The following is a 20651-nucleotide window of genomic DNA, read 5'->3' as shown; positions in this document are numbered from 1 at the left end:
CTAGTGCGAATATCTATCACTGGCCCATGAGACGACCTGCTTGCCTTTGTTGCAAGGACCACATATGAAATGTGGATCACCTTTCAGCTTAGGAATTCCACGCACAACATCTTGATTAGCCAATTTCATCATTGTGCGAATATTGAGATGACCAAGTTTCTGGTGCCACAGCTCTGTGTCCAACTCAGCAGTCGTGTTAAAACACTGCATTGATGATTTCCACATGTAACAGTTGTTACCAGATCTCCTGCCTCTGAGTCGTACTGACCCTTGTTGATCAACAGCCTTGCACCCCTTCTTGGTGAATGTGACATCCAGACCTTCATCACACAACTGGCTGATACTTATCAGATTTGCCTTCAACCCTTCGACCAAGAAGACATCCTTAAGATGTGGTTGAGAATCACCGCCAGTTGTACCTTTTCCTCGGATTGTACCCTTTCCTCCATCACCAAAAGTAACTCTTCCTCCAGCAACACCTTCTAGATGTGATAGATTATCAAGGGCACCTGTCATATGCCTGGAGCATCCACTGTCAAAATACCACTTGGCCTGATCAACCTCTGTTTTTTCTGCTGTGAAAGCCACATGACAGTAGAGATCATCTTTCCTGACATATCCCTGTGTGTTTCTTCTTACAGCTGGATAAAACTCACCGCGTTGCATCAGGCTAGACACACGATTCTGGAACTGATAACACTGGGCGTTGTAGTGAGTTAGATGCCCACAGTACCAACATCCTCTCCTTCTACTACGCTGAACAGGTCTTTCAGCCGTCTGCCAAAACCCACTCGAGGCATATGGCGGCCTAGTATTCACTTCAGGAAACACCACCATCCTTGGGTTTCTTGAATTCTGCTTCACAGGAACCTGATCATACATTCTAGTCGTTCGAGGGAACTTCCTCTCCTTCAGCTCGGGCTCAGACTCCACTCCTTTGACAAATTGAGTGGTTGGGTTGGTGTTTGTTCCTTGATAATCCAGACCCCATTTCAGATTGCTGGATCTTCCAGTGCTAAGCAGTGTATCCAGATCTTTGGTTCCTTTATTCAGCATTCTGATATTCTTCAACTGTTCTTCTAACTGCTTCTCAAGTCGCAGAGTCTTTGCCTTTTCTTCACTTAATTCTTTAGAGATCATTGCAACATGAAGCTGTAAAGTATCTCTCTCAGAAGTTAACTGTGTGTTGTCTTGAGTCTTCTGTACCACCATCTTGATGAGAAGCTCTATCTGATCTTCTACTGACAAATCAGCCTCTTCTCCATCTGAATCAGAATTCACTTTCTCATCTACGTCCTTGGTTTCCATCACCACATCATCTTCTTCATCTTCCTCAATGACACCAGATTTGCTCAAAGTAATCCCTAGAGCTACTCTCTCAAATTAAGAGATCACTGCAGTACTTAGGGGTCGAATTCCACAAGGACTCAAAACTACACAATAAATTATAGAGTTTTTCAATTATGCTAAACAAATTAAATTGAATTAAAATAAACAATGCAAAATATTAAATAAAAGCTGTGAAAATTCAGAAGATCAAAAAGCTAGGCTTAGGGAATTTCTCAGGAAATTATGAAATATTAAATCAATCAATAAATTAGGATTCAAGCAATTAAGAACAGATCTAGAACTCTAAACAATATTGTAAATTAAATCAGTTCTCACTGCAAATAATAATATCTAAATTAAAAACCAGAAAATTCAAATCTCTTTGTAAAATTTTAGGTCAAAAATCAGCTTTAAAAACAGGTTTAGATTGTTCACAAAATTATTAAATCAAATCTCTTTGCAAGAAATAATTTTGCTCATCAAAAGGTTTTATCAGGAAAACAAATATATTCTCATATCAATTTATTTTCCTAAGTTATTAATTCTAGATGGCCAATCAAGGATTAATATGAAGAACAATCTAAGATGAAGATCTAGAAAGATAATGAATCCTAAATAAACAGATCTAATAATTTATAAAATCCTTGTGAAAAACCCTAAACCTAACAAGCAAACTACTCAGACATAATCAATGAAGAACAAAACATCTTTCTGAATAATAAGCAATTGAGATTATAAAGAGTAAGAAGGAGTTTAGAAATTCTTCTCTACAAAGCAGATCTGATCTCTCTCTCTCCAAAGCTCTCAAAAATCTCTCAGGGTTGCAGGAAAAATAAAACTTGATAGAATACAACTTCAGGGTTTGCAAAAACCTAAAAACACTATCTATATGTCCTAAAACACGTTAGGGACTTATGTTGCAAATATGGAAAACTTTGGGGCAGATTTGTAAAACTTCCAGATTTGTGATTCTTCATCGCCTAAAGAGGGTGTCGATCGATGCTAAGGCAGTGTCGATCGACACTCCCTCTCTGTTCTGACTCCAAGTTCTTTTCCTCCTAATTATTGCTCCAAACTAATCCAAATCGCTCCACTTTGCTCCATCCATGCTAAAATCCTAGAAAACCTGCAAAGACTCCAAAAACAATCTAGAAACAAATGAAAAGACACTAAAAGACTCCTTACATCATGGTTAAAAACCACAAAAACCATGATATATCAACTCCCCCAGACTTAGTCTTTGCTTGCCCTCAAGCAAAACATAAACTTAGACCTGTGAAAGAGGTTTGAAAACAGGGAACTCACTCAACTGCATGATGATTCTTTATTTGCACTCTTCATTTACCTGACTCAAGAACTTACATCTTATACTCAACCATGATTAGCATCAGCATTCCTTACTCAAATCCCACAATCCTTTGGAATCTCTGAAATCTCCATTGTCATCTCATTAGTCAATATTAAAGCAAGTACAAGTGAGTTCTTACCTTGGGTGTATCGAACAGTGGCATATGGATTCTCTTCAGGCCAAGACATTCTTCTTACATCTCCTTTCTTCTCCCTTTTCTCACTTCCATTATTTTTCTTTTCTTATTTCTTAATCAAAGGTGTAAGCGAATACTAGGGTCATCGGTAATTTACCTACCCCTCGCTTCCAAGCTTTGTGTGATCATTTGACTCAAGAGTAGAATAATGAGGTCAATGGTAATTTACCTACCTCTCTAAACTGATCAAAATCATCTCATCTTTTATTCTCTCTCTTTTTTTATTTCTGATTTTTTTTTAAAGCACTGAAGGGAAGAGAGAGGGGAGACATACTTTGAAAAATTGCACTGTCTTGTATGGCCTGAAGAAGAAGTCTAGTCCACTGATTTCCAACCCCAAAGTAAGAGATTAAGTTCGGTTAAAATCCTGATAAAGGTTGAGACAACGTTAGATCAATCAGATATCCATTGAATAAGGGCTTTCAGGATTGTTGATAAGGCTCATAGTCTTTCTAAGCTTCAGTTCTGAGATCAAGCATAAACAAATAATCATTAGAGTGTTAGCCAAATAAGAGAAATCATTAATCAAGATCATAATTCCCAAAGACAAAAAGAAAATTTTTGAAAAATTTGACTCAAACTTTATGGTTTTGACTGACACAACTGAAACTCAAAAACAGAAAACATAGTTAGTAACTAACCTCCCCCAGACTTAAACAACACTGTCCCCAGTGTTATCAAGTAAGAGGAAAGCAAAAATAAAAAATAAAATAAATAAAAATCAAAATCAAAAGAAAAAGAAAAACCTACCAGTGGGTTGCCTCCCACTAAGCGCTTGTTTTCAGTCATTAGCTTGACTGTGTTGGAGCTCAGGCATCCGGAGGAGCAGAAGATGGCATTGAAGTCCTCTTCATCCAAGGTGGTGTATAAGCTTTAGGTGCATGAGGCTTGCCAAGTATGCGAGGAACAGGACCAGGGCGGGATTTAGGGATGGGTTTGCTTCTTTTAAGCCCTGCAAAATCATCAACAGAAGAAACAAGCGCTCTACGATAATCTCGTGGCTTGGTTAACTGCAAAACAGTTTTTATCTCTTTGAAATTCTTGTTGATGATAGGAGAAAGTTTAGGAGAAGGAGAAGCATACCTTGGCCTTACCTGAGGGCTCTGGAGTGTGGATTGGGAGACTTTCTGTTTGGGAACAGGTTTCTGACTTGGAGCATCAGTTTTGGAGCTGTTCTATCTCGGTCGTGGAGGGGTGTCGATCGATACCATCTTGGTGGTGTCGATCGACACTGAGCCTATTGCTCGTGTAGCAGAAACTTTTTCAACAGAAAAAGTCCGTCCATCAATAGTAGGAGCTCTCCTTAGTTTATCCATCTCAAAGTTCATACTCAAACCATTCACATATAGTGCTATGTGCCCCTTCTGCACATCTATGATGGCACCAGCTGTAGCCAAGAAAGATCTTCCTAAGATGAGAGGATCTTTAGGCTCCGTATCATACTTCAGCACCACAAAGTCAGTGGGAATCATGAAGTTGCCAACCTTAACTGGAATATCCTCTAAAACACCTTCAGGAGTTCTTCGGGAGCGATCAGCCAAGATAAGAGAAATCTGAGTTGGCTTGAATTCTGTCATCCCAAGTCTCACAGCAACAGAATGTGGCATCAAGTTGATGCTAGAGCCAAGGTCACAAAGTGAGTGAGAAAACCTTCCTGCTGAGATTGAGCAATCAAGTACAAAGCTTCCAGGATCTGGTAACTTCTCCGCAGTCCTACATTGAATGATTGCACGCACTTCCTTTGAGACAACCACCTCCTGCTTCTTCTCTTTCTTCCTTTGTGGAGGCTGGTTTAACAGAATTGCACTAACATCCTTAGTAAGCAGTGCTCCTTCCTCAGGGCTCAAACCATTTGATACCATTCTCTTCACATACCGCTTAAGAGGTGGTGAAAGCTTTACTGCATCAATTAAAGGCATCTCAATCATCACCTTGTCCATTATTGCTTTGCATCTAGCTTCCTCCATCTCTTGCTTAGACTTTCTTGGCTTGGGAAAAGGAACCTTAGGCTTGTAGACCCTTTCAGCAGCTGGAACCTGAGATTTTGCAGTTTCTGGGTTCGTCTGAGAGGAGTATCGACTGACACCCAGGTGGTGTCGATCGACACCATCATCTGGAATCGAGAGATTGGTCGATTTCTCTTCTTTTTCTGCAGAAGCAATTTCACCATCATCTTCATCTCGCACTGATATGGCATTGCAAGCATGTCTGGGGTTTGACTCAGTTCTTGCTGGAAGAACACTCTCTTGTCGTTTAACAGACCCAGCAGTCTGTGCAACTTGAATCTCCAGCTTCTTAACATGAACATTCAATGCATCAATCTTCCCATTCAGCTCAGTGTAGACATTGTCAATCTTCCCATTGAATGTCACTGTCAATTGCTCCTGTTCTTGCAAAAGCTGCTCAAGCATGGCTTCCATTCTACTCTCTGAAGAATTCTTAGGAGGTGGAGACTGATAAGATGAGTTCCCATATGTCCTTGTATAGCCATTGCTCTGTTGTTGCTGCTGATACTCTGGCTTGGAAGTGTAGCCTGAAGAGTTCCCACTGTAAGGCCTATTGCCTTGCTGATTTCCAAACCGCTGTCCCTGATTCCCATACACATAGTTCACATCTTCCTCTTGGTGTCCTTGATCAGGTTCTGGCTCATATGTCTCAACCTCAGCAGCAAAATGAACAGATTTCTTACCCATAAGGAGATTATGCACTGAATCCAGCTTAGCATTAACAGAAGCTAACTGGTTTGAATCAAATCCTCCATGCAATCTCTTCCTTTCAGCATCTGCTCCCTTAGTGCTATTGCTAGAAGCCAAATTCTCAATCAAAACTTCAGCATCTTCTGGAAATCTTGTTTTGAAATTCCCATGACTTGCAGCATCCAAAGCTAACTGATACTTCCAGTCACACCCTCTGAAAAAGATACTCAGCAATTGTACCCTTGAAAAACCATGGTGTGGACAATCCCTCTGATAAGCTTTGAATCTTACCCAAGCTGTCTTGAAAGCTTCATCTGGTCTTTGCTTGAAAGTGGATAGCTTGACTCTCAACTCATCTGACATTGCATCATCATAGAAATGGTTGAGGAAAGCCACTTTGACTTGTTGCCAAGATGTCAAAGATCCAGCTGGCAACTGCTTCAACCACTGAGATGCCTCTCCTGCAAGTGAGTATGGAAAGAGCTTGCAGAATATGAAGTCCTCAGTCACTCCATTAGCCTTGATACTGGTCACAAGATCCTCAAAATGCTCAATATGGTCCAGAGGCTTCTCATTGGGCAAAGCAGAGAAAGGTCTCTGCCCAACTAGTTGAAAGTACGCAGGTTTCAACTCAAAATCGTTCCTCTGGAATGGAGGAGGAACAATAGCAGACCGGTTCTCATACACCAGATCAGCCCGGTTGTAGTCATCAATGGTCCTGATCAAGTCCCGGTTTTGCTCCTGTCGTCGAACTGGGTTCTGTACGTGGTTGGCAGCTCCACGCACGTCTGCAGGTGGGTGTCGATCGACACCAAGGTTTGGCTCATCAACGACACCAGCTTGCTGGTTCACGACAGCCTGCTCGTTGACAACAGGTTCAGCAATCACGTTTCCTTCCGCATCAAGATTTTGGCCCTGCTCATTGCGCAAGTGGCCCTCTTGATCCCTCAAAACACCAGCCTCATCACGCATTAGAATGATCGTATTAACCATCTTCAGAGATTTGGTTGCTTTTCTGTTCTCACGCTCAAGTTTTCCCAACTCTTGGTTTGAAAGCTTCAGAATTGGACCAATCTTGTTGCTCCTTGTGTTAGGCTTATTAGGCATACACCTGAAACACACAAGAGAGAAGAAAACAAAAGCGTGTTAGTTTGAAAATAAAAAGAAAAAATTTAGACAAAATCAAAAACTCAAATCTAATGGTAGATCAAAGAGTCCCCGGCAACGGCGCCAAAATTTGATATGCTCAAATTAATCCCTAGAGCTACTCTCTCAAATTAAGAGATCACTGCAGTACTTAGGGGTCGAATTCCACAAGGACTCAAAATTACACAATAAATTATAGAGTTTTTCAATTATGCTAAACAAATTAAATTGAATTAAAATAAAAAATGCAAAATATTAAATAAAAGCTGTGAAAATTCAGAAGATCAAAAAGCTAGGCTTAGGGAATTTCTCATGAAATTATGAAATATTAAATCAATCAATAAATTAGGATTCAAGCAATTAAGAACAGATTTAGAACTCTAAACACTTTTGTAAATTAAATCAGTTCTCACTGCAAATAATAATATCTAAATTTAAAACCAGAAAATCCAAATCTCTTTGTAAAATTCTAGGTCAAAAATCAGCTTTAAAAACAGGTTTAGATTGTTCACAAAATTATTAAATCAAATCTCTTTGCAAGAAATAATTTTGCTCATCAAAAGGTTTTATCAGGAAAACAAATATATTCTCATATCAATTTATTTTCCTAAGTTATTAATTCTAGATGGCCAATCAAGGATTAATATGAAGAACAACCTAAGATGAAGATCTAGAAAGATAATGAATCCTAAATAAACAGATCTAATAATTCATAAAATCCCTGTGAAAAACCCTAAACCTAACAAGCAAACTACTCAGACATAATCAATGAAGAACAAAACATCTTTCTGAATAATAAGCAATTGAGATTATAAAGAGTAAGAAGGAGTTTAGAAATTCTTCTCTACAAAGCAGATCTGATCTCTCTCTCCAAAGCTCTCAAAAATCTCTCAGGGTTGCAGGAAAAATAAAACTTGATAGAATACAACTTCAGGGTTTGCAAAAACCTAAAAACACTATTTATATGTCCTAAAACACGTCAGGGACTTATGTTGCAAATATGGAAAACTTTGGGGCAGATTTGTAAAACTTCCAAATTTGTGATTCTTCATCGCCTAAAGAGGGTGTCGATCGATGCTAAGGCAGTGTCGATCGACACTCCCTCTCTGTTCTGACTCCAAGTTCTTTTCCTCCTAATTGCTCCAAACTGATCCAAATCGCTCCACTTTGCTCCATCCATGCTTAAATCCTAGAAAACCTGCAAAGACTCCAAAACAATCTAGAAACAAATGAAAAGACACTAAAAGACTCCTTACATCATGGTTAAAAACCACAAAAACCATGATATATCAACACCCAGCAATGCAAGGAAGCTGTTAAGAACCTCTCCTTTGCCGACTTCTTCATATGAGTCACTTTCGCTCCAAGTAATGTAAGGCTTCTGCTTGTTCTCACGTGAAGGACAATCAAACTTGGTGTGACCATAACCCTTACACCCATAGCACTGCAGAGAACTCTTACGTCTGTTGTTTGGACACTCAGACTTGTAATGTCCAAAACCCTCACATTCAGCACACTGACGTTCTTGCTTGTCACTCTTCCTGATCTCCTTATCAGCATCGGATTTCATGAGCGATGATGTTCCCTTCCGCTGACCCCTTTCCATCTTGCGAAAGTACTTCTTAACCAACAAGCCCATTTTTTCTTCATCTGCAACTTCCTGAGACTCTGCAACCTTCTGTTCTTCAATGGCTTTAAGGGCAAATGATTTCTCATTTACCTTTTCCTTCTTCTTCAGCTGTATCTCAAATGCCTACATCATACCAACCACTTGATTGTACTTGAGCTCATCAGAATTCAACGACACATCTATAGCAGACCTGTGTGGTTGAAACTTATCAGGCAGACTTCTGAGGAATTTCTTGACCAACTTCTTATCCTTGTATCGTTTACCCAACACTACAGCTTCTTGAGCAATTCCACTCAGGCGGCTGCTGTAATCAGCGACTGACTCAGTTTCTGTCATGTGAAGATTCTCAAAATCCGATGCAAGATTATCCAGCCTTGTACGTTTGACCCTGCTTGTACCCTCAAACATAACCACCAGAATATCCCATGCTTCCTTGGCAGCTTCACATCCTTGAACTTGATTGAAGATAGCCCTAGGTAGAGACTTGAAGATAACTGACAGAGCCTGTGAGTTATGTTTGGACTCCGCTTTTTCTTCGGCTGTCCATTTCTTCCTGTGCTTAAGAACCATTTCCCCTTTCTCATCCTTTTCCGTTGGATGAGACCAACCATCTTCCACTGCAAACCAAGCCTCCATGTCGATGCTAGAGATGGCTTGCTTGATTGACACCTTCCAAAAACCAAAGCACTCAGGATCGAGTTTCAATGGTGATTGAACCGCAACAAAATCCAGTGATTTCTCCATACCCTTGTCGCAAGATCTCACCTGTTGAAAAAGGATATCAGAACTTTTTATCAGGTGCTTGCTCTGATACCAATTGTAAAGGTATAGAGAACGCAGATCTACCAAACCGCTTGGAAACGCGCCAAGCAAACGCTTTTATTCAATCTTGTAAAAACCTACGTTTGTTACAAGCTATGAACCTAAGCCTATTCTCTTGTCTATCTATCACAACACCCTGTGTAGATCTAAAAGAGTAAAATGAACACACTCACCTTCAAAGCTCTTTTTGATTGTTTGAAGGTTTACAAATCTCACAACTTTTATCCCACGAGTGCTACCTCTTTTTGCGGCTAGCCCTCGTCTCTTTATACCCTACACAAACGATCTCTAACCTAGATCGTGAATCCCTAACTAAAAGGAAATATTCCTTATCCTAAGAAATATCCTACCTTATCTCTCTCGATCAAATATACTCTTAATATCTTCGTGTATATCTTGATCCTCTTCTTCCTTCCTTCTCACGCTTCTTGTCACGGCATCCCATAAACTTTCTCCACGTCAGCTCTTCTGCCACGTCAGTATATCAGCACTCTAAGACACTTCACAAGCTCCTGTCACCTTCAGAGCTCTGATGCACTTTCAGAAGCTTTCTCGTGGCCTAAATGGAGTTTCAGTCAACATGTTATGCAAATATCCATAGATAGCCACACAAAAATATCATGACCTTCAAGACAGCAATCTTTTTTGTAACTTGAGGCATCTCCCACAATTTCGTAACTCCACTTAGAGAAGTAGACAAAGAAAAAACAAATTACTAATCACAAGAGAATTACACAAGTCATGAACCTCGAGAATGTGTAATGCAGTTAGAAAGGGCATGCTTCTCAACTGATATATGAATGAAACTGAGGAAAATATGCAGGTAGAATGTAGTCTAGTCCAGGTAATTCTAATCAACTAGAGACGAGCAAAAATGTTTCACATCTAAGAAAGTATATGTGGAGAATAAGTAAGTTTGTGCTTGAGAGTATGAAGGAGATAGAAGAGAGACATACCATGTGGCTTTAAGCTAGCCTGTTGAAGCTGCATGCGTAATGGAGATCAGGTGCAGTCTTCGTGATGGTTCCTGGAATATCTGTAGGTTTGTTGAACCTGCAAAGTCAGTCAATAAGGCTCAAGTTTTGACATATGATCCACCATTTCTGGTTAAAAGATTTCACAGCAAAGAGAAGAGATTAAACACACCTGAGAAAGCCTCCACCTTCTGAGGAGGATTCAACCACCAGCACCTACATTCCATTTCAAGAGATTAAACACACCTGAACAAGTTCCATTTCAAGAAAGCACATTATAAGAGAATAGAACCCACCATTTGTTTGGCTCATCTCTAAGAGAGACAAACCCATCAGCTACCGAGACAAACCCATCATTCTAACTAAATCCCTAGCAATTTCAAAACTTCAATCGAATTCAACACCCAAAACTAAACATAGTGATTAGTATCAATACAGAGCAAACCTCACAAAGCAGACAATCAAGTAATCAATCTCAACACCAAAGTCGAAATACAATTCTTGTTCGACTGTTGATACAAAAAAAATACAGAAACAAATAAAACACAATGTACCTGCTTCTTGACTTCATGTAGCTCTCTTCACAGCCACAGGTCGTGCTCTTTGAGTATCTGAAATTCAAATCATAGGTCGTTGCTTCTTGACTCACTATCGAACTCTGGTTGGAGACGAAGCTGCAGCGCGACGATTGTGTCACCAAAAATTTTCTTACCTAGAAGAAGTAAGCGGAATCGGAGAAGAAGAAGATGTCGATTTTGATAAATTGATATTTGCTAGCCTTTTAAAAAACCAAAACAAAACGTATAAATATAAAGGAAAATTATAAATAAAGGATATTTTTCCAAAAATTTGGCCATCTACACTTTTTTTTTAAAGTTTGGTCAAATAGGTTTTAGGGGTTAAAAAAAAGTTAATAATACCCTAAATAATATTTTCAGATATAATTTGTTGATTTTTATTAACTGAAATTAAGAAAACAGTTTGAACAAACTATTTGCTTTTGTTGGGTCTTATTTTGAAATCGAGTGGGCCTTATTTGGGTCTAAACTTACAATTGAGAATACAAAAAATTAACGAAGAGTTAAAAAAATTTTTAATCGAAACAAAACCTTGTTTCGCCTTCCGCCGTCTCTCTCGGTCATCTGGTTCTCACCATCGTTTCGCCGTCCGCCGTCTCACCGTCTCTCCGTCTTCACCATATCTTTTTCTTTCGCTGTCCGCCGTCTTTCTCCGTTGTCTGGTTCTCACCATCGTCTCTCACCGCCTCTCCATCTCACCTTCTCTCCGTCTTCACCATCGGTTCATCTCTTCATGTATTGGGTATGTAGAATTCTTTTTTTTTTTGCATGTCGATTATTTTGATGTATTAGTTTCTTGAGATTATGTAAATTTTATTACTTGATTTCAACCCAGATTTGTGTAAATATAAGTTTAGATCCGTTTTGCATTTTGACCAAATAATTCTTGATTTTTTTGCATGTTGATTATTATGATGTCTTAGTTTCATTAGCTTATGTCATTATTTTAAAAATCGATTTCAGTCCAGATTTGTGTAAATATAAGTTTTATACAAAAAATTTCAATGATTTTATTTAATAATGTGAATATGATGAAGTTGAAGCTCTTCGTTTGTTTTATTTTTAGTATTCTATTAACTTTAAAGTAAAAATTGTGTACCAGGGTTGATGAAACAAGATCGATAAAGCTAGTTAACAAGAACAAGAGTGATGATCGAAACATGTGTGAACAGGTTTGACAAAAAAAAAAAAACATGTGTGAACACTTTTTTTGAACGATAAGGTTAGTGAAAACGTTTGCATAAATCTCTTTTTCATATAAAGTTCTTCGTTTTTTTTTCTTAGTTTGTTTGATTCTAAGTAGGGTGATATGAGCTTAGATATGAGTGATTACGGTGTTGATTGAAGCGTATCCACACTTGTAGCAGCAACAGATTGTAACGTTGTTTTGTTTTTATCATCATTTAGTGAAAAAGTTTTCATACATCTCTTGATTTTAGCTGTGTTTGAGAAAGTTTGCATTAATCACATGGACCTATTGACTGCCTGTCTATATCAGTCATGACCCTCTTTATATTCTCTTTGCAGTCAATTATATTTGTCAGAGATTGACCTTGGCTGAGAGCAGAATTGGATCATAAGGAGTTTTTGTCAATGTCCTCAACAAAAGCACCATCAGATCCTGATACAAGTAAGAACCGTGATTTTTTTTTTAAAAGTCGTATCTCGTTTGTTCTTTTTTTTTTTTTTTCAAGTTCCTGTTTGCATCTAAATGATTAGTAGTCTTAGTTTTCATTTATGCCAGATAAAAAAGGTTTGCGTATGTTACTTGTGAATCATTTTATTTAACTGTGAATTATTTTTTGGGTTTTATATATCTGGAATCACGGTTTGGTTCCTTTTTGCATATGTTATTGTTTTTAAAATCATGTGTTGCATCTAAATGATTAATAAACAAAGTTTTTTTGTTCTTAAATCATAGCTTTAGTAATCTGTATTTTCTTAAACTAAATGCTTGTTTGGTAGGAATTATATCTTGTTTGTTGACCTTATAAGCATTATATTTACACAAATACATTATCTCAAGAAATTGAGTAAGCATCATCTCACGGTTTGCTTCCTTTTTGCGTATGTTGCATCCAAATGATTAATAAACAAAAACAGATTTTTTTTCTTCTTAAATCATAGCTTGCAGATGGAGTCCTACAAAATGAGTTTTTTTTTTGAAGGGGCACATGTATGGTTACCCACAAACTTGTTGATTTTGAAATATGTAGACGCTTGTAAACACTCAGCCCGGAGACGCCAGTTACAAACACTATCAATGCAGTGTATACACCACCATCTCTTAACAGATTTTGTAATCCTGTAGTCGCAGTTATATTTCATTGCATACATTTCCATAGTAGCCTGTAAAGCTTCCTTACTGCTGAAATATTCACCCTTTTTTTACCATTGAATCTTCCAACTTAAAACCAGCAGCATCAACAAGATTAGCATCAGTACGCTTTTCTAATACATCATTAGTCGGCTTTGGTGAATTCCTTGAAATAACACCTACTGATTTTCCCACATCAACTTCCACATTACAACCATCGCTACTATCAACTGGGAACTTATTCAGATCGAACTGGACTTTACTCCTATCACCTTCATCAACTACTCTTTTGAAAGTAACACACAACCGAATCATGTTTATCTTTTTTAGATATGCAAGAAAATTTTTCATACCTCTATCATTTGTCACAACAACAGGAGGACAATCAACTTTAACCTCTGTGGGTAGATAACTGAATTCCACATCAAACATATTTTGCTCTATTTCATAGTCTTCTGAAACCATAACCTTCAACTCTTCAAGAGATGTAGTGGGTTGCAAAGTCAGTAATCTAGCACGTTTTTCTTCATCATCAATAAATCTCCACTCCTTCTTGGCATCCAGTGTCCATACACCACAAGTGACATAGATTTGCATCATAAACAGGTAAGTGAAAGCTTTTGTGAAAGGTGGAAGAGATGGTGATCGATCACGTTAAGGTATAATGTCGGTTTTTCTTAATTTGTTTATCTTCTAAATAATTTAGAATACGCATTCTAAAATGTATTAGAACAAATCTAAACAATAATTACGAAATCTTAACCATAAATTAAGAATATTTAAAAAATATTTAAAATTATTCACTTTCCTTATTTAAATTATTTTCTTTCTATTTTAGGGTATTCTAAGGTTTACAGATTACAAATTCTAAACATTTCTATGATATATCTTCTACTTCTTTTAGTATATAGGGTAAAACGTAGAAAACGAATTCTGAATTGATGTAGAATGAAGAAAAACGTAGAATACATATTCTTAATTTTGTAGAACATACAAAATTCAGGTTCTGAAATTTTTAGAACAAATTTTCCGTCTAAACTTCTTAGAACATGTACAAACTGTAGAATGAACAATCTAAATGTTTCAGAAAGAGAAAAAATCGTAGAAAGTCTATTCTAAACAATTTAGACCAGAAATCAGCAATTTACAAACTGATTTTTGACACCCAAAACATTTTTTTTTCAATTTTTTTTTTAACAGTTGTATACTAACATGGGTTTTCTATTTGTTTATTGGTTCAAATTTTTCAAAACTTAACTATTTTTATTAGTAGGGGCATTTTCGTCACAATTGACAATCTTGAAAAAAAAGTGTCGATGGTCAAATTTTTGGAAAAAGCTCCTTTATTTATAATTTTCCCAATATATAATTATAGTGCTCGCGGTTTGATTATCTAAACGGGAACGGGTTGTTCAAATAATTATCTAAACTATTCCTAATTAACAAAACACAAGATGAGATAATGAAATTTAATTTTAACTTTTAAATATAAAAAATGGGTACAATATTGGAACATATTGTATGCCAGAGATAATATTTATAGAGTCTCAGTGATTAATAGGTTGTTTTGTATTGTGTTGTCTATACAAAGACATATATTTTTAAAAGGTTGACTATGCGACATGTAACCAGTTACTTTGGAACATGTATTTTGAAAATTTTAAATATTTTTAAAAATAATTAAATAGTTTTTTGAATAAATTAAAGGAGAATTCGGGTATGCTATCTAATTTTTTTACCCAATCTCTATTAATAAACATTGTCTAACGCGTAATCATTTAAAAGACGGAATGGGACGATACATGGAACAAGACGGAATGTGATAGTACAGATAGGACAGGAAGGGACGTATTTCCCGTTCTAAAGTAGGTACATATAGATTATATATACACAAAAATCCAAACTAAAATCAAACTGAAATTTGTTATTTGGATTTAATACCAATATTGTACAAATACTTAATTTATGTATTTAAAATAATAAAATTCCAACTTACTTTTATGAATTCAAATTTTATATAATTTTTTTTTGTCCGTGTTGTAGCATGGATTACTACATAGTGTCCATAAAAATGTAATTATGGAATTTCTATCACATGTATATTATTTTTTTTTGTTAATAGACAAACGTAAATATTATTTCACAGAAGTAAATATTATTTTTAAACATTTTTTGCTTTTGGAAAACATAAAAGAGTATTACATCAACAAATTTAACAAATCACCTCTTAAATAATAGAGAAGATATAAGAATGTATTTTAATCACATAAATAGTAGATTATACAGTTTATGTAAAAATAATATCGACGTCATGAATATTATTAAGTTTAAAATATCTTCAACTCAATTGATGTAAACAAATAATATCTATTTTTTCAATTCTAGCCGAAAATATTACTGCAAAAAATATTTGTTGAGATGTACAAATAACATTAAACTGTATAACAGTCAAATTAAGCTTGATTTTACATTATACATGTATAAAGCAAAGAATGTGAACTAAAAGAAATAATCAAATTGCATTCTTTTTTTAACAACATGTGTATTTTGCCTTGGTCAATGATATATTTGGTGTTTTAAATGGTTAGTCAACAAAATTTAAATGGCTAGTCAATAAAATTTGATGTATTAAATGGAAGTTTGTGGTTTTCTGGTCTGAATCTGAAGGTTAATGTATCAAATGATATTTTTCCCAAATGATTTTTTTTTCTTCTTCTCCCTCGTTACATTCTTGAATTGGGGTATATATCCATAAAAATGTAATTATGGAATTTCTATCACATGTATATTATTTTTGTTTGTTAATGCTTAATAGACAAATAAAATTTAGCACAACGATTCTCATAGTATTTTACAAAAGTAAATTTTTTTGGAAAACGTAAAAGAGTATGACATCAACAAATTTAACAAATCACATCTTAAACAATACATAATATATAGGAATGTATTTTAATTACATAAATAGTAGATTATACAGTTATTGTAAAAATAATATCCACGTCATGAATATAATTCATGAAAATTTCTTAAGTTCAAAATATCTTCAACAACTTAATTGATATAAACAAATAATATATTTTTTTCAATTCTAACCGAATAGATGCAAAGGATATTTGTTGCACATGTACAAATAACATAGTTGTATAACAGTCAAATTAAGCTTGATTTTACGGTATAAATGTATAAAGCAAAGAATGTTAAGTAATGTGAACCAAAAGAAATAATCAAAATGCATTTTTTTTTACGTATGCATAATTCGATTAAAAGTCTTTTCGTCTTGCTGAACACAAAAAATTATTAAATTATATAATTTTGGTTTAATACATGAACTTTCAAATTTAAGCCAAAATAAATCATAAATTTTGTGGGAGGCTATTTAATACATCAATTTTTGTTGACTAACTATTTAAAACATCAAATATTTTTGATAATACCGAAACCAACATGTTGTTGAATAGCAAAAATAACAGTTGTTAGTTGTTCAGTTATCTTAATTTAATTATATGTGTATTTTAGCTTGGTCAATGATATTTGATGTCATAAATGACTAGTCAACAAAACTTGATCACAAAGTTTATGAATTTTGGACTAAATTTGAAAGTTAATCACAAAGTTCATGGATTTTGGACTAAATTTGAAAGTTAATCCACAAAATTCATGGTTTGTTTGACTAAATTTGAAAGTTATTATATTAAATGATATGTTTCCCAAAATGAAAAGGTGCAAACAGGCTTTTTTTTTTTCTCCTTTAAATGTGACATTTCACGTTTCTCTCAAACTCTCTCTCTCTCCGCCGTTCACGTTTTCTCTCAATTCTTTCCCAGAGAGATAGAAACAGAGCCCACCGGAGATTCTGAGTCACGTCCTCAATCACCGTTACTGTGAAAATAAAACAAATAAAAAATTCAAAATTTTCATTTTCTTGGGAATAAAGAGTAGGATTATTTTAGTGGTGGGGTTTTCGAGGCAAGAGAGATACAAAAAAGATGAGTTTTAAGGATTTAGAGGCGGGAAGAAAAACTTCATTAGCTTCTTTAATGAGCTTCAAAGGTGGTGTTGGTGGTGGTCGACAAGATACGACTCAAGCTGTTGCTGCAGGTGTCTTTAAGATCAATACAGTTGTTTCTACGTTCCATCGTCTTGTCAACAGTCTTGGTACTCCTAAAGACACCCCTGAGCTTCGCGACAAGCTGTAAGTACTAAGTAGTTCTCAAAGTTTTCTCCTTTTTTTTGGGTTTATAAAGGTTCTTGGAATGTAAATGGTTCGATTTGCTTGGTTTGTGATTTGTGTGTGTGTGTTTTTTAGGCGCAAGACGATATTACATATCGGACAGCTTGTGAAAGATACGTCGACTAAACTTAAAGAAGTTAGTGAAACTGATCAGCAGAGAGGTGTTGATGTGAGTGTTTTTGATTTAAGGAATGATTCTTTGTTCTTCTCTTCATTTAATAGAATAGGGAATTTGATGGTTTTGTTTAATATATATATGTATTGAATGATGGTGGGTCTAGCAAAGGAAGAAGATTGTGGAAGTTGCAAAAGACTTTCAAGCTGTATTGAATGAGTTTCAAAAGGCTCAGCGTCTAGCTGCTGAAAAAGAAACTGTGTATGCTCCTCTTGTCCGCAAGCCATCTCTTTTCGCAAGGTCTGATAATGCTCATTCAAGAGTTTGAAAATGTTTTAATGTTTATTTTGTGGTTTTGGTGTATTGATTACTTGGCCTTCGTAAGATTAGGTTTACAGCCAGTGAGGCAGATGTGAATGCAGAGAAGGATCTGGAGCAGCAGGCTCTTCTTTTGGAATCAAAAAGGTAAGTTTTGTACAGACAAAAGTCTCCATCTTTGTTTGGATTCCTGACGCATCTACTAAATTGGTTTCTTGTTGCTCTTGTTACAGACAAGAACTTTTACTTTTGGACGATGTGATTGCGTTTAATGACGCTAGTATTGAGGAAAGAGATCAAAAGATACAAGCAATGCCGCAGAAATTTGGCAAGGTGCACAAATTCTTCAAAGACGTGGGAGTGTTGGTACACAAAGAAGAAGCCGTGATTGGTAAAACTGATTCTAAATCCTGTCATCCCAAAACGCTTACTTATGTCCTCGTATTCTCGTTGTAACACTTTCTTTTCATAGATGTGAATGCACAGAAGGATCCAGAGCAGCTGGCTCTTCTTTTGGAATCAAAAAAGTAAGTTTTGTGCAGACAAAAGTCTCCATCTTTGTTTGGATTCCTGACGCATCTACTAAATTAGTTTCTTGTTCCTCTTGTTGCAGACGAGAACATTTACTTTTGGACAATGTGATTGCGTATAATGATGCTACTATTGAGGAAAAAGAGCAAAAGATACAAGAAATGCAGCAGGCAATTGGCGAGGTGGACGAAATCTTCAAAGACATGGCAGTGTGGGTACACGATGAAGAAGCCATGATTGGTAAAACTGATTCTAAATCCTGTCATACCAAAACGCTTACTTATGTCCTCGTATCCTCGTTCTAACACTTTCTTTTCATAGATGAGACTAATACTGACATCGATAACTATCTCGCTAGAGCCTCCAAGACTCAACGATCATATTCTTCACTGGTATAATATTCAAACTTTTCTTACATATCATGAATGGGTTTTTGGAGAATCAGATCAACCTATAAACTTCTTCTTTCCATTGTTTCTTTCATGCAGGCTTGCTTGCTCTTGGTAGTTTTTGGTATCGTGCTCCTGATTGTCATTGTAGTGCTCGCGGTTTGATTATCTAATTGGGAATGAGTTATTCAAACGATAAAAATCTTATTATATAAAGTCTGGTTTCAAAAGATCGCGACATGTGTCAAAATCTTATTATGTTGTAGATTATTTAAATAATAAAATTATTAAAATAATAATAAAATCTTACTATTATATTATAAAAGTTACTAATTCATAATATCGTGACATGTGTCAAAGTTACTAATTCATAATAAAATCTTAGTATTATGTTATAAATTATTAAATAATAATAAAATCTTATTATTATATTGTAAATTATACAATTTTGTAATTCTAAAGAAAAAGTAATCGTCCAAACAAAAGAAAACTATAATTCAAAAACATAAAAGAAATCATACATATAATTTTACAATAAAGATACACGTAGTTATCCTAGAGAAAATCCTAAAAATTCTACAATAATTAAACTTATACAAAGACAATCCTATTTTTCTTTGGGCTAATCTTAAAATAAAAATAAATAAATATAAAGATATATATCACTCATATCTTTGTCATATATATAGAGAGAGGAAGAGGTCATTCCAATGTATCAAACTCAATTAGAATTTTCAAACATGAGCACTACAGATGGAAACCAAAACTGTGAAAGTAACGAAAAGTCAAGATCATACAAATTGCTTGGGATAGAAAAAGTCTCATACGATATGTGGGTAAAATAAACATAATAAAATTTGTTTACTTATTTTAAAATACATTCAGTAATAGTTAACATTAGTATTGTAACTAAGATATATTAACTTTTTTTTGTCAACAACTTAAATAGATTAGCTGAAAATAGCCAATTGGTATGAACACTGTTTACGTAAGTGATATGAAGCGGTATGAACTAAGATATATTAACTATAAACTAAAAATCTAATAGATTTTATGAATTATTATCTAAAACTAATTTTTTAAATTTAATATTTATAAAATATATCAAAAGAAACAAAGTACAATATTGATACACAAAATAATAATTCTAAACAACATTTACTAATTTCAAAACATGAACAAACAATAGAAACGAAAGGTAAAAAAGATACGAAAGACCTTGTGTCTCTTTTAAAAGTGAGAATGTGTCATGTGCCTTAGACCTTCTTCATTTAGCCTTTTTACATATGCTCCAAAATTTTGACTCTACTTATTTGTTTCAAACCCTACAAAAGTCACATAAAAGAGAAAAAATATTTTAGCTAAACAAAAATTGATATTACTAAATTTAAAAATTTATGTGAGAGGTAGAATATGATGTTTGATAAGAATTTGTCTTGCTATTTACAGAGAAATCAATTTCCTGTACGAGTTTGCTATGCAATGACTATCAATAAGAGGCAAGGTCAAAGCTTTTTAAAAAGGTTGGTTTATATTTGCCAAATCCAGTATTTTCTCAGAGAGAATTATATGTAGCCCTCTCCAGAGTCACTACAACTACATGACTTCAGATTCTTAAAAGAGACATAAAACACTACGACAATAATGTTCTACAAAATATTGTCTACCAAGAAGTTTTCAACAACATATGATTTTCATAAAAAAAATTCGACTTAGTTCTATTGCTTTTATTTACCATGATATTGCTTTCAACTTTGTTCTATTGGTGAAACTTTTTTAATGGAAAGACAAATTTTCCTTATTTTTAACAAAAATATACTCATACTTTCTCCATTTTCAGTTTGGAATAGGTAAGATTAATATGTTTACCAAAAAAATGGAAGATTAATATATGCATCTTTTTCTAATACTGTATTTTAAAATTTATTGTAATAGTTTTAGAATGTTTTATTTAATTTATATTTTCATCTTTGTACATCATGGTGTGTCAAAGAAACTTCCACGAATACATTGGCAAATTTAACATTAGTT

At 35.0% G+C, this 20651-nt stretch overlaps 2 protein-coding genes across 2 annotated transcripts; one reads left to right on the top strand and one right to left on the bottom strand.

Annotated features, from left to right (window-relative positions):
• LOC147930547 (uncharacterized) lies at positions 1–11392 on the bottom strand. The gene is made up of 10 exons (XM_087476926.1): positions 11295–11392; positions 10854–10919; positions 10696–10752; positions 10638–10650; positions 10314–10357; positions 10143–10220; positions 9793–9850; positions 8583–9110; positions 8040–8468; positions 1–1377 (listed from the first exon to the last, which is right to left on the bottom strand). The coding sequence occupies exons 1-10, from the start codon at positions 11390–11392 to the stop codon at positions 1–3; spliced, it is 2748 nt and encodes a 915-aa protein (XP_087333052.1).
• Positions 11393–16758: 5366 nt separating this feature from the next.
• On the top strand, positions 16759–18957 carry LOC104731782 (syntaxin-23-like). Its single transcript, XM_019233383.2, has 9 exons — positions 16759–17228; positions 17343–17436; positions 17549–17682; positions 17773–17847; positions 17934–18091; positions 18173–18227; positions 18314–18471; positions 18553–18623; positions 18720–18957. Exons 1-9 carry the CDS (start codon positions 17023–17025, stop codon positions 18783–18785), a joined length of 1017 nt encoding a protein of 338 aa, XP_019088928.2. The 5' UTR covers positions 16759–17022; the 3' UTR covers positions 18786–18957.
• The last annotated feature ends 1694 nt before the right edge of the window (positions 18958–20651 follow it).

The sequence above is a fragment of the Camelina sativa genome, chromosome 12 (genome assembly GCF_030686135.1).
Source record: "Camelina sativa cultivar CO46 ecotype springtype chromosome 12, ASM3068613v1".
In the NCBI taxonomy this organism is placed as follows: Eukaryota; Viridiplantae; Streptophyta; class Magnoliopsida; order Brassicales; family Brassicaceae; genus Camelina; species Camelina sativa.
Note: the sequence above shows the minus strand (reverse complement) of the source record. Positions and strands in the feature narration are given on the sequence as shown.

Bases quoted from the DNA above. Each gene is read 5' to 3' on its own strand.
- LOC104731782 (XM_019233383.2), top strand. From the start codon at position 17,023: ATGAGTTTTAAGGATTTAGAGGCGGGAAGAAAAACTTCATTAGCTTCT. The intron at 17,437-17,548 runs GTGAGTGTTTTT...TGGTGGGTCTAG, and splicing joins ATCAGCAGAGAGGTGTTGAT to CAAAGGAAGAAGATTGTGGA. The intron at 18,092-18,172 runs GTAAAACTGATT...TTCTTTTCATAG, and splicing joins CAAAGAAGAAGCCGTGATTG to ATGTGAATGCACAGAAGGAT.
- LOC147930547 (XM_087476926.1), bottom strand. From the start codon at position 11,392: ATGGTGAGAACCAGACAACGGAGAAAGACGGCGGACAGCGAAAGAAAA. The intron at 10,920-11,294 runs GTGAGAACCAGA...GTTTTTTAAAAG, and splicing joins CGGCGGACGGCGAAACGATG to GCTAGCAAATATCAATTTAT. The intron at 9,851-10,142 runs GCTAGCTTAAAG...TACTTCTCTAAG, and splicing joins TACGCATGCAGCTTCAACAG to TGGAGTTACGAAATTGTGGG.